The sequence below is a fragment of the Epinephelus moara genome, chromosome 7 (genome assembly GCF_006386435.1).
Source record: "Epinephelus moara isolate mb chromosome 7, YSFRI_EMoa_1.0, whole genome shotgun sequence".
In the NCBI taxonomy this organism is placed as follows: Eukaryota; Metazoa; Chordata; class Actinopteri; order Perciformes; family Serranidae; genus Epinephelus; species Epinephelus moara.
This window is the reverse complement of record NC_065512.1, coordinates 3,646,791-3,661,528: the sequence shown is the minus strand read 5'-3', so window position 1 is coordinate 3,661,528 and position 14,738 is coordinate 3,646,791. Positions and strand designations below refer to the sequence as shown.

Genomic DNA, 14,738 nt, shown 5'->3' with positions numbered 1-14,738 from the left:
GATAGAAGGGTAGGGTGAAGTGTGCGGGCAACATGGCTGTCCAAACAGTTTTTTCGGAGGCATACTCCAAACCTGATGAATGCAGAAGCTGATGAATCAGTTGCAAACTAACTAACTAGCTAATGTTACATTGTTATTGCTGATTTGTGAAGGACAGTCCCACGTTTGTGCACCCCCCCATGATGGCATACGAGGCCCGAAATTCAACTGCAGTTCAGCAGCAAAGTTGATTCACTTGTTACCACTCCTCTCACATCAGTGCAGACTGGCAGGGAAGGAGCACTGGTTGCTAATGTTACCCTACAGAGCACCGCTAGTGGCCTGGTAATGAAGCAGTGTTATTTTTTATATGATGACTTTTGTGATCAATTAATAGCATGAAACTTAAGTTGTCAACAAATCATGAGCGTCCTGACAACCACAAAGGGCTGCCTGTAGCCCACGCAAAATAAATTACCACTGCAGAAGACAGCACAGTTGCTGTGTCTGGCAACACTTGTTGCATCTGTTCACATACCGACGTCATATCAGGGTCTTGTAGGATGTCCCATTTAAACAGAGGAAGTTTTCAACTACTACCACAACTAACTCCGCTCCGAGGGGCAAGGTGGCATTTGAAAACGAGGGGTAGAGATAAAAATAGAAAATGCGATGGGAGGCCTTAATCTGATATTGATTTTTTTATGTGGCTAAAATACATGTTGCTGCTGGCCCTGTCCACAGCAGTGCATTGCTCCTTGGTGGTACTCCTGCCTGCTTCTCCAATCTGAGGTTGTGCCAATTGCCATGGTCTATTGGGATAACAGGCAGAAGAAACAGTAAAACAACATGTAACAGCCACATGGAGAGAGGGATTGGAGGAGGTAGGAAAGGAGGCTCGTCGAGGTCGCTGAGATGCAGCCACTGAGCTAAGCTCTGGATCTATGGGTAGCAGAGGCTCTGGACGCTTGCCTTTGTCCACCATTCACTGTCAGCTTTCATTACAGCTTCCCTCAAGTCAGTTGAGTGTGTGTGCCCTCACATATACAAGTGGGTGTGTGTGTGTGTGTGTGTGATGGGCTGCTTGCGTGATGAGTGGGAGACATACATACGCACACGTGACGCAATGGCATCGCAGTCAAGAGCGCCGTAACAGGGGGAGCAGTGTTTGTGTTGGCATGCCATTCATACTCAGGCCCTCTTGGACGACACTCCATACACACATTCACACGCACTTGTAGGCATATGTGGAAGTGCTGAGACACATGCTCCCTCTACACACACACACACACACACACACACACACACACACAAACAGTGAGCGTTGGCTGGTGTCCCTCTCCAGCCAGGCCTGGGGAGAGCGTCATTAACTGGGCATTCCCTCTGACAGCTGCAGCAGCTCACTCCTCCCACACACACACACACACACACACACACACACACAGAGTCAGAGGGCATTCCTTTGACGGCATCGGTTTTTGGCCCGCGGCCCTTTAAGAGCTCAGCTGCGTGCCTTACGCATCACAGCTCTGTTAGGATATCATGTTCCTGTTTGTGGACTCTGGCTCTCCTCTCTGTCTGTCTGCTGGCTATATCACATAGAGTTGGCTCCGGCTCCTCCGCCACATAGAAATTCAATGAAACATATCAACGTTCACTCTCTTGTTATTCGCGCTATTCTCATTTAGGTTCAGAGTCAAAACAAAGGAAACTCAGGAGGGAAATCCTCACAGCAGTGTGGGTTCATAGTGGAGCTGTGTGCCGGCGAGGTGCATTTCCTGGCACATGGAACAAACTGAGTTATCGCTCAGAGAGCCGGACAAACTGGACTCATTGTTCTCGACTGGAACGTTTCTGAGCCTCCACACTTTATTAACCCCTTCAGACCATCCACTGCAATAAATCAAATATTAATAGATTTCAGCCGATGAAAGTGTCCTTTTTAAAATGGTGACTCTTGCCCGGAAACTAGACAGACTGAACTAACCAATAAATGTCAAGATTTGACTTGTAAGTTGACAGACGATGGCAGACAAAACAGGAAGTCCACCTTTAAGTGTTCATTTCTGTTCATGCAGACCTCAAAATGTTGAAAAGGACGTAACATTAACAGGCTAAAATCACCATATTCTGATTGTTATGCCTCTGCGTCAGTGATAGCTGTGGCGTTATTTCGGCTTGTCCGTTCATCTGTCCCTCCATCCAGTTCTCGTGAACCCGATGTCTCAAGAATGCCTTTCGGAATTTCTTCAAATTTGGCACAAACGTCCACTTGGACTCAACGATGAACTGTGTTACCTCTCTCAGTGACAGCGTACTTCTCCGAACACACTGGCTTATTGACATTAAATTAGCTTGGCTCGTCATTAGCTGGTAACTAGCTTCTAGCTGTTTGGACCACTCTGCTGAAAGAAAGATGGTGAGGCGTTCAGGTGCAGCTCACCAACAATGGCTTTATTGCAGTCCTCACCACAATCCGATAAACATGGCCTTCTCATGAGGTTAAAGAGTAGCCCCGAGCTTAACTAGACACTTGATTCTGCTGCTACCATCACTACTTGCTGCTCGGCGTTTTCACCATCACACCCCCAGAGAGCTGCTTCCTGCCACATACACCACGAAGCACAGGTCACACCCTCACAGGTTACCCACAAGGCCATCACCCTTAAAGGGGAAAATGTGTTTAGCTGGTAGCAACTGATTAGAATTTGGTGGTGACACAAAACATGCCCAAGAATTCTTACGCTAATTACGATAACAAGTCACACAAATGTCTAACAGGATAAAATGATGAAATGACAACATTTTATATGGATTATTGGATAGATCTTCTCTGCTGTCGGGAGGAGGATGCATATGAAGCATCCATGTTTTAGAACATGCAGCTTCTTTGTAGCAACATCCATATATGAAGGATTGTCAACTGCTATGGCTCCATGTGAGTCTGGACAGATATGGATGTAAACTGCAACTTGACTGTCTCATGGAGGCATGCAACCGTGAGGTGGTAATTCTAGTTTTCAATGTCAAGAACACAGGATTTCTATATAAAATGTCATGTCCATCCCATCTAGAATATCATAAACAGGAGGCAGAATTATTTTAAAGGATTATGAAGACAGCAGAGATCATTTCTATCCTAAAACATGTTTGTACAACTAATAATAATTTGCAGTCAGTTTAGTTCCTAAGTTATGAAGTCAAGTAAATCCCTACAGCTTCAGGCTTGTTAGAGTTAAGACTTTTTAAGATACTTTTAATGGCACTCAGAATTAAATTTAAGACAAGTTTTCACCAAGATTTAAGATAAAAATAATCAACCGACGTCCATTACTTAGGATTAGGGACAATTTTGCCCATATATTTATTGTAATATAAAACATGACATTGTCTCGTGGTGTAGACGAGGTAGAACAGACCTGGGAAATACCTGACATTTGTTGCCAAGTTTTCTTGGGGATTTTGTGTTTCTCACTCTGCATGTCAAATTCCATTCCTAAATTTCTATCAGATGGAGTTTGAAAAACTTCTCCCTGTATCTTATCGACGAAACATCATTTCAGTATGATATTTCAATTAAAAGCCTTAATCTGCCGATACCAAAGACGTGCCAATATGATTGTTCACCCTGTGCCGTCACGGAGGATCTGAACCTCTCATAAATGAAGAAATTCTAGAAACGTAGCCTTTGATTTAGGAGACAAGGAGAAGAACTCTGTAAGGCCTGAGTTTGTAAATATAGAGATTAAAGAAATATTTTCTGCAAAAGGCACAAACTGTGACAGTGCATTTGTGATGTAATATAAATATTTGAAGAGACTCAGGCGAGGTACGAGACGTGCGCATATTTTCTCACTGACTTCACAGAAGAACCGACATTGTGTCAAGGCTCGTCAGCCTGCTGCCGGACATCTGAAGCACTGCCCACATCTCTGATTTGACATTTCAAATAATGAAGTCAGAGGAAATGACAGTTCAGTCTGAGTATCAGGGCGGTGCCTTTGGTGACAGACGTGCTTTGAGTTGCAGCTGAGGTTTCATTAGAAGATGAACTGCCTCCAAATGAAATCAGTCAGCCTTTGAACCAAAATCAGTTTTGTGTTAAAGGAGATGTTTGGTCTCATGGCAAACATGACCATAAATAGGCAGCACTCTGCTCTGCAGGTTTCAGGAAAGTCTGTTTAGGTGACATCAGAGCCCTAATTGGCCTTAAAAGAGCAGTGTGTAAAATTTAAAGGGATTTTGTGGCATCTAGTGGTGAGGATTGTAGATTTCAACCAGCTGAAACTTCTCCTGGTTAGAATTCCTTTAGTGTTCAGGAGGTTTTTACGAGGAGCCGAATGATCTGCAGAGGTCTCTTCATCTCCAGAACAAACAGACCAGCTGATTTAAACCGGTAAAACAATGAAGAAGCTGTTTCATGTAAAAAAGAAAAAAAAAATCTGTGTTTTTCCGATGCTGCTCGTCACGAAAAGGAGGATGTCCCTATCTATAGCCAGTGTTCGGTACTCACTGGGTTGCTACAGTGCCCTAACATCCCTACAGGAAATATCTTAAAGGCTGGGGTGTTGTTGCCGTACAGTTTCCATGGCAGCAGATTGCTCTGTTTTTCTATCGGTCAAAGTGACGGCTGTGACGGGAGAAGTCATGAACGATAAAAAGAAAATCAAACATGCTAGACTTTCTGTTGCGAAGTCATGAGGCGTCCTAGACGTGGCGTTGGTTGCCATCTACTATGACGCACCACACAAGATGAAACGACGGATTAGCGCAAATGACGCTCATTTGAGCCACCACCATACGACGCTACGTCAGGCTGATATCGAATGCTGTGAAACCAGCATTAGCCCTGTTCCCACTGTTAGCGCTGTTAGCTGTTAGCCACTGTGTCAGACACCTCCATGTTGAGAGCCATGTGCAGACAACCTCTGAGCCTCATTTCGACATATGGGTAAAAAATATTTTTGTCCCTTATGAGTGGAAGGTATTGAGGTCTGAAGGGGTTAATGACTGTGTCTGAAAGGATGACAATTGTCTTATGAGGAGAGTTTTATTCTCAATATTCCTATCGCAAAAATAACTCACCAAATGGTCGACCAAGTTTAGATTTATTTAACCTTAATGTAACACATCATGAAATCTGCTGTTTCCTTTATTCTATTAAATGACAGAATATAAATCATACTCATTTAGTGTCATTTTTCAGCCTTGAGAAGTATTTTGGAAGTCTTGCATTATCTGCAGCCTGTTGCATTAAGATTGTTGGATACAGGATCATCATGTTGTTATTCTCTTTCATGAGTCCTGCAGTAGCTTCCATTTAATACTGATAAGTTTTACCTGTTCATTTTAGGCCTGCTTTGCTGTAGCTGTGACAAGACATCTCTCTCACAGCTCTCCTCATACCCTAGAATAAGTTCCAATAAGCTAAGTTTAACCCTCTGTTGATGTATTGTCCAGAGACTCATTCTCTTGTCTTCTCTTGTGTCCTCTGTCTCTCTGTTCTCCTCTCGGGACTTCCATCTCTTCTCTGTCTTCACTCACCTCCTCTTTTCTGCAGTCCCTTATCTTTGACGAGGTGGACCTATCAGATGCCAGCGTTGCAGAGTCCAGCACAAAGAATGTCAACAACAGTTTCACAGTGAGTGCATCCTGCAGTCTGAACACCCACGCACACCCCAACACGTACACATGCACTGTGCTTCAGTGGGGAGATCACAGGCACAGACACGTGTTTAACAGTGAGGCTGGTGAGAGTAGAGCCACACTGACATGGAGCTGTTGTGTGTTTTGGTTGACTGAGGAGTTTTAGGTGTGGATGACTGACATGTTGATGGTTCTGAACCAACAGATATGGCACCTTGATTTACCAAAATTACTGTTTCTTTGCCTGAGGGATGTAGTTATGGACGAGTCTGTGGTGGAATAGTTCACCATTTTAGGAAATTAACTTGTTTTCTTTTTAGCGGGTGGTTTGATGATAACTGAAGATCTATACCAATCTCATATCTGTCTGTTAAATAAGAAGCCTGAGCCATCACCCAGTTAGCTTAGCTTAGCATGAAGACTGGAATAAGGGGAAAAACAGAGCCTGGGTCTGACTGGAGGCAACAAAAATTCACCCACTTCTGCACCTCTAACGCCCCGATCACACAGAAAGTGTTTTAGCAGCTGGAGGTGGCTCTTTGTAATCGTTGAGAGTGCGATGAAGCTTTTTGCTCGTGGTTTGCTCGTTTCTGCGCTTGAGGTGCCTGGCGTTTATGCCGGAGCACTCTGAACTTCTGAAGTTAAAAATACTTCAACTCAGAGTGCCTCATGTCATCTCTGCTTTTTTCCACTGTCCAGTCGGATGATTTGAGAGGCGGGCCTTCTGTGGTGGTCACAACAACAAGTTTACAGTTGGTAAACAATGGAGGAGAAACTGGTGGTAGCAGTTGCTGGATACCCAGAGCTATACGGCCTGACGATAGACAGCAGGTTGTCAAACTGCCCCTGGTTATCTGTGTGGTCGGGATCCTTAATGATTCTCCTAGCCTCATTCTTGCCGTGTCTGGAGTAAACTGAAAACGTGCTTTATGCAGGGTAGAGCAGCATCTATGGTGTGTTCAGCTGAACAAACCACTCTTTGCAGGGTCTTGTGGTCCTGTTCTGTGCTATTTCCACACCAGGCAGTGATGTTCCCCGTCAGGGTGCTGTCGATGGCGCAGGAGNTCTCTCAAAGACAGAAATTCAGATAGGCCCCAATAGGGACACATACACACACTAGAGTGTGGCGTTCCGAGCCCGACGGTACCCGACGGGTCGGCCGGGTTTGGTCAGCTATAAATTGTATTCGGGCTCGGGTCGGATTCGGTCAGCTTTCAGTGAAAATGTAGTGTAAAAATAAATAAAATCCTATTGTCTGTCCTGTTTGTTGCTTGGGCACTGTTATTTACGTGACAACACCTGAACAGAACACACACACACACACATTGGCTGTATGTTTCTACCTCTCTCCTCTCTGGAAGTCTCGGACCGCCAGCCGCCCGCCTCCGCCTTGATTAAACGCTGAAAATAAAATAAAAGAGGGAGACAGGTTTTTCCTATTTTATCTTATTTTGTTATATTTCTCCCTCTTCCCTCGCTGGAAGCATCGGACCTCCCGCCTCCTGCTCCCGTCTCAAACACGGAGGTCTCCCTCTCCGCTGAGCACGCCCGGCCTGTTAAATAGCCTGTAACTGTAACAACTGTGTGGCACAAACTCAGTGCTTTGGTCATTAAATAATGTCGGGCTCAGTTCGGGTTTGGACAGAAATATGCGGCCCGTGCCGCACTCTAACACACACACACAAACACACGGAAAACCGGACATTATCATCAGTTTATAAAAACCCCCCCGGACGCCCCGGACGCCCTGGACGCCCCGGACGGGACGTGAAAAGTGGACATGTCCGGGCAAAAGAGGACGTTTGGTCAGCCTACGTTCAAAGACACAAAGCATTTTAAAGACGTTTCGATCCTGCTCAGATCTGGTCAAATCAGGTCAAAATATTTGAAAATGTGAAATCACACGTGTGTTTTAACATAATGCACTTTTCAAACATTTTAATCAGACGAAACTCCAAGTAGGATGGAAGCATTGACTCAAGCAAACTTTAATGGCTTGTAGTTAGTGTACAGAGGTTACTTTTTCCTTCATGTACGCTGTTTATTGATAGCCTTGCACCTACATATTGTGCATATAATTATTCTCCCTCAACTCTAAAGATCATCTCGCCAGATTTTCCTGTAGTGTGAGGTATGTTTAGAGTGCAGATCCCTTGATCTGCTCTGAAGTCCATCCTGGCTGAGCTGATTTCAAATTGCAAACATTGAACAAGTTTAATATTTATGATCCGATATCCAGTGGTCCTGCAGGCTTCAGAGGTTTTCAGTGCAATATCAATTGGAATTCAACATGCAGAGTCTATATTCATGCTGCCTCCATGACTTCACTCATATTTCTTAGATTTTTGTCTTTGTATTTTTGGGGAAAGTAGTGTAAAAACTAACAGGTAATTCTGTCGTCTATGTTTGTGTGTGCTAAAGTCACATTTGGTTGTGCAAGATTTCTTGTTGTTTATGAATGGAATCTGTGAGTGTGTGGTGCACTGTTTTGGCCCAGTAGTTGCTCTCTCCACTCTACAGGAAGAATAGTGTTAAATTTGTAATTACATGTCATTATGTGTGGGCTCTCTTACATTTTTAACATCTGTTCAGATTTTAAAAAATCTATTGGTGTGGGCCAGCCGTAAGCTCAGCTAACCAGCTGCTATATTTTCCCACATGTGATTTTTATTGAGGCATTTATTGAGGCATTTCTTAAATTCTGAAACGATACAGAACAATAGTGTCATTTTTCATATCATAAACCAGTAGGCAGAACATGATGAACACACACCACCCGGGGATGTGAGGTGACTAGAGTCAGGTTTGGTGGACATCTTCCTAACAGGCACTGAAGGGAGTGCAGATCTTTTTAAAGTCACCCAACTTGTCCTTCAGAGGAAATCTGATTCTCTCCAAGTGGAGATTATTAGAGTCGTTAAGGCTGGGGCTCGGGCCATCTGCAATAAATTGTCTTTGTGGTTTCCCTGATGTGTTCGGGGCCTCTGTTGTGCCAAGGACGATCAGTTTGGGGTCAGGACGTTCAGTCAGACCTTGAGAAAGATGGCGAAAATGTGTAGCCTCATATTTAAATGACAATGTTATTGATCTTTTCGATTATATCTGGGCAGAATGAAAACCAGCAAAATATCCCCTCCTTTTTTGTAATTTGCTTATTTCTATCTCTGATTGACAGCGTCCTGTTCTTAACATTGGACAAAGTTAATTAATGATTAAGTTAATTTGCCTACGTTTTATGAAATGTCATAATTGAGTCCCATAAATTGTGTACAGATGTACAGAAGGCACATATGATCATTAACTTCAGACTACATTCACAGTGGGCAGCTATTGTGCATTCAGGCAGAGATCCATCAGGAGTTACAAGAAAACAGAATTCGCCCTTCAAGGAATAATGATTCACCTTTCATATCGTACACCTAAAAATAACAGTCCAATAGTTATATTTAGATATTTGAATACATTTCCCAGCATAACTCCCTTTGTTGTTGTCACGTGCGGCTCACCGTGCATCATCTCGTGGGAGAAAACAAGCGATGCTGCTGTGAATGGATTCTTGTCCGGGAAAAGAATGAGCAGCTGAGCTGGACGAGCGTGTGTGGGAGGTGGAGGGAAATGAACATGAGTATAATGAGCAACGAGGATGAAAACAGACAGTGAAAGAGCTAGTGGTGCCCTGTCCTTTCTATAAATGTCTCTCCTCTCCCCGGGTGTTGCTATAATAAGAAACAAGGAGGAGGAGGAGGTGGGCAGGAGAGCAGTGCCCAGAGGAGAGCACGCGGCTATTTTTAGCAACGTCTTGAAATGCCTCACTGGGTGCCTGGGATGGATTAATGTCTGCCATATTCATAAATAAGATTACAGTGCGCCTGCTGCTGCATGTGTGTGCAGCATGTGCCGTGACTCTGTGTGTGCTGGGGTTAATAAACATGCTGCGATAAAGACTTGGGGATGAGCTCCACATGCCCTTATGAGCATCAGCATCCCACTAAGATGGTGAGAGGAGGGGGAGGAGGGGATGCTGAAGGAGGAAAGAGAGGGGAAGAATAAGCTGAGAGGAGGTAAAGATGCAAGAAGGGAAGTCAAGGCAAAATAGGATGAAGTATCTTCACAGATGGAGGTGAAAGAAGGGCAGTGATTGATGGGGAATGACTGTGGAGCCGTTTAAGATGGCGAAGGGTAAGACAAGGCAAGGTAGAGGAAATCCTGGAATGATGTCACACCGTCGCTAACTGCACTCGCGCACATACTCCCTGGGGGAAAGAGAGACTGAGAGGGGGAGAGTGAGAGCGAGGCAGGAGCATGCACTGAGACGTGGGAAGACGGATGCAGAGGAAAGGAGGGAGGCAGAGGAGGGGAAATGAAGACAGGACAGGCGGGACCGACGGAGAACGAGCAGTGAAACATAAAACCAAAGGTAATGTGACATGCCGAATGGTAGTTCACCTGCAGCGCCCACATGCAAATCTCTGCGATGCATCAACCCAGACACGGTCACGCACGCCGACAGGGGGAGACCGGGCTTCGTCACGCAGGTTGTGCGATCACGACTGAGGCAGAGAGAGAGCACTGCAGAGGATGCAGTGCAGGGGTTTGCTCTAACTGTGCAGAGCAGTTACCAGTCTGTCTGTCTGTCTGTCTGTCTGTCTGTCTGTGTCGATTGGTCCTCTGAGGATAAGTGATGCTGCTGGCGTCCTCGATGCAGGTCGGTGCTTCTTGCTTGGAGGGTTTGAAGGAGTTGTGCTGGTGCAACGATGTTTAGAGATTCATGTGGGAGCTCTGCAGATGTCTGTTCAGTGTATGCATGCCTGTGTTTTGGGAGCTCTGCTCCCCTGGGCTGCTGCGAGGAATTTAGACCAACATAGGGAAATCTCACAAGAATTGAATTACACTACTTACAGAGGGGAATAATTTCACTTCTCCAGTGCGCTGTGCAGTGTAGACAGTTATGTAATCACTATACAGTCTTCATTAGCTACTGTTCTCCAACATGGGTTTATCATTTTTTTTAAACAGGGACAATAAAGATGAAAGAATGAGATGTGCAACAGATGTGATGCAGAAAACATGCTTTAACATGCTGTTAATTCAGGGTGAAGCAGCCAAACAAAGGTGTCTGTGCATGTGTCATTCATGACTGGTCATGCATTGACACCATAGATGGAAATGTATAAGAGTGCACATATATGTTGGGGTTAAATGCGTGTGACCAGCTGATGCATTCAGCGTCACTGTTTCATTAGGAGCCCCTGTGAATACATGATGAGGCAGTGTTGCCGTAGCGCTGCGAGGAAGCACCTTGAGGTCCACGTGAGGGAGAGCTCAGCCCAACCCGAACCCTAAAGTCATTACAGACTCTGCAGGGACGCACCGCCTCTCACTGACTCACTCACGCTTATTGGATTGGCTCGCTTATTACTGTCCACTTTAAATCCACCAAATGAATCTCAAGGAAACTCAGATCGGGTCTGAATTGCGCGCTTGTATGAGCGGTGCATCAGCGCTCGGATCTGTTGTGTAGTTGGTATTAACAGTTTAAAGCTGCAGGCGGGTGAGTGTGTGTGTGTGTGTGTTGTTGGGAGTGAGCAGCTGTGAGTGTGCTCCACCTCCTGTGCTGTTGTGCTGCAGGTCCCAGTGGGTACAGGATCTGTGCATCACTGTCACCAATCCTCTGCCTCTGCGTGTGTACGATGTAAACAGTGATGGGTGTCCCTCATTATCAGATAATCTTTGGTGTTTGCCTCTCCACCAAAAAAATACCAACTAATGAGGCTTATAATTACAAGTTCTCATCGTTTAGAGATGCTGATCCAAGAGCCACTTCTGGTTGTCACTTGTCATTACACACACACACACGCGCGCACACAGATCTGATATATTCAGCTCTGAAGGTCAGTCATCATGAGAGGTTTTCCACACTTGAGGGATGCCTGGAGCCATTTTTGGAAACAGCCGTTCCTGTTTCCCCTGGCAACCAATCTTATCGCTACCCCGTTCCGGACCCAAGACACACACATGCAAAGACACACACATGGACACAGTACGCCAGCAGAGACACACAATGATCTATGTCCAAAGGGATCAATTTGCTCATGCACAAATGGACACACACTAATCCTCGCAGCTCCTGGTGGAAAACTGTACCGTGATTAACGGCCGGGAAAAACATACAATTCTCCGAAGAGCGAGAGAGAGAGAGAGAGAGAGAGAGAGAGAGAGAGAAAGAGAGAGAGAGATGGAGAATGACAGATTTAAACTTGTTGTACACGCTGAATGATGTACATGGATGATTGGTTGAGAGTTAAACATGTACTGTAACACACACACACTCACAGGACGCTTTCTCACACACACTGTTTCAGTAATTCGGGAGTTGTTGTCTCATCTTACTTGAAAAAAAGGAAAAAGAATGCTAATGTGATTAGCTCAAATATCAAGGGAGGGTTAGGAAAGGACAATGAGCACACACACAAACACACCCACACACTGTTCATACAAACAAAGATGAAATGATGCAGCTCAGTCGCCAGAGGAAAATGTTGCCACTGTGTGTCTGCAAACCATGATATGTTTATACATTTTTCATGTATCATACCAACATTTCTAAAGTGACGTAGTTCTGATTACGTGTTTATGAGCTGACTTTGTCATGTAGAGGTGGAGGGGACAGTGGACAGACACGGGTGTTTTTATGCCTCTGCGCCGTGATAGTTGTGACCAGAGGCATTATGTTTTCGGGTTGTCCGTCCGTCCTATTCTTGTGAATACAGAATCTCAAGAAGGCCTTGAGGGAATTTCCTCATAACAGCCTACCCTCACTAGATCAAGGTTGGTAATTAAATGTGACTTTTTTAAAGGTTATTTTGTGCCTGAACACTGCCACACAGTAACCGCAGTGTTTCCACATTTCTACCGCATCGTAACATACAAATGTTACTTATCTGTGGTTTGCAGAAATGTACAATGCTTACATTTATTCTGGTGATTAGGCTGTGACATGTAGTTCAGTACTCGAAGATAACCAGATATTGATTAGAAATCTTGGGACGGATCTATTACAGGGGTGATTAAGGTGATTGATCAGGGAACTGTTTGGCAGGAGGGTGTTTCAAGCTTAAGATGCTATAACCCAAACAGACTATACAAGAAAAATATTTTAACAAATTATAATAACTTAAAAAAAGGAAACAGCAGAATGTCCAGTGTTTTAAATGTTGTCGAACACTTTAAAGGTTTTAAAATGTTGTAGGATTTCTTATTATTGTTGACTTGTATTCTTCATATTTATATGTAGTTTAAAACACTGAGAGAGCCAGGACAGTTTGAATGTACAGTTGTGCTTTTCAATGTATATGACAATAATTTAAAGTTAAACTTAACCTCTGTAAGAGACAGTTTTGGATAAGTAGTGCTACGAATACAGTTCTTAAACTGTATCGTGGTTTCATACCCCATGTCTTTTTGGCATATTCTCTAATATATAAAATAAGATAAAATTAAATAAGATTAAATAGAATAAAATAAAATAAAATTAAATTAAATTAAATTAAATTAAATTAAAATATCATAAAATAATATAAAATAAAACAAAATAAAATAAAAACTAAATATAAAAAAAAAAAAATTTAATGAAATAAAATAAAATGACATACATGTCACCCTTTCTTTGACCTGTTAATAGAACACTTAAATTGCTAAAATGCTTTAGCAGCAGCTAATCAACAAAGGAATTGCCTCATCTGAAATTATGATGCACGGGCTGCTAAGTAATGTTGTGCCTATCAGATAAATCAGTATGAAAATATAAAATTTTACCCAGCTATGATCAATGGAAGCTCTATTAATTAATTGTGGAAAAAAATGCTGCCTCAATTAAGCAGAGAGAGAGAAAGGCTGATACAAACCACTTATTTACCACTTATTTTTTTGTAATCTGATTACATAATCCTGAATGCATGTAATCTGTTACTCCCCAACCCTGGACTCTACCTGAGCGTCGTCTGTGGGCAACACGTGGCTGTAAACCAGATGGTCAGCCGGCAACAGCAGCCTTCATGCAAACAGAAAACAGTTTCACAGCAGATGTATCTTAAACACCCCAAAATACACATGCACATCACACACACATGCACTGGTGTTTGTTGTGCACCTGCTGTCTCCCACACGTCATAACAGCCTCAGGTGCCGCTGGTCTAAGCTGAACAGGAAGGGAGACGAATGTGGAGGAGAGTGGAACGTCCCTCTGAGGAGCTGATTGACTTTGTCACAGAATCATTCATGGGATGGAGAAACAATTTCCTCCAGTGTTTTCACTGTTTCGCTCCGTCTTTCTCCGACTGATGGATGTGTGTTTAGTCTGCAGGATGTGTGGATCGCACGGTTCCACATTTGTCCAATTAAAGCCAGAACGGGTGTAATTCAAGAATAGAATGAACCTCTGCAGCAGCTGAATGTATGGCCTCAAATTATGGTGAATAGATGGTCTGAACGCCGTGTTGAAAAATCAATGAGCACTTTGTTGGAGGAAAAGAAGCACAACAAGCTGTGAGCAGCACACAGTGATACTGACAGTAAACAGGTCATCACCCTACAAAGTTTTCACATTTTTAATCCACTAAAATAAATGCAAATTCAATCAAAACCCTTCTTTTAAGTACCTGATATACTATTTAAAGGGGGTATGTATTGCTGTCAGTCTGCTACTTTACTGCCCCCTCTGTAGGTGCCAATCAGTCTGATTTATTTTGCCTGTATTTATTAAAATACCATATCTGTGAGAAACAGGTGTAAAATCTGAGGCACTGTTTTATCAAACAGCTGCCAAGTCAAAACACTGACTACCTTTACATGCACAAAATATTCTGGTATTTGCCCTTACTCTGACAGCTGTTTACATCCATCCACTTTTAACTGCTTATTCGAAGCTGGGTCACGGGGGCAGCAGGTCAAGCAAAGCGTCCCTCTCCCCAGCAACAATTTCCAGCTCCTCCTGGAGGACCCCAAGGCATTCCCAGGCCAGATGGGATATATAATCCCTCCAGTGTGTTCTGGGTCTGCTCCGGGGCCTCCTACCTGCTGGACGTGCCCAGAACACCTCTAACAGGAGGCACCCA

The 14,738-nt window shown here is 43.8% G+C and overlaps 1 protein-coding gene across 3 annotated transcripts in view; it reads left to right on the top strand.

The window, feature by feature from the left end:
• dgkh (diacylglycerol kinase, eta) overlaps positions 1-14,738 on the top strand; it is an 87,041-nt gene that overhangs the window by 22,222 nt on the left and 50,081 nt on the right. For 2 of the 3 annotated variants that reach the window (XM_050048675.1, XM_050048674.1), the window contains exon 4: positions 5,540-5,620. In XM_050048675.1, the coding sequence (XP_049904632.1) occupies positions 5,540-5,620 (81 nt within the window). Of the gene's footprint in view, positions 1-5,539; positions 5,621-9,662; positions 10,043-14,738 lie in introns of those variants that run through there. The other variant, XM_050048676.1, reaches the window with a different exon arrangement.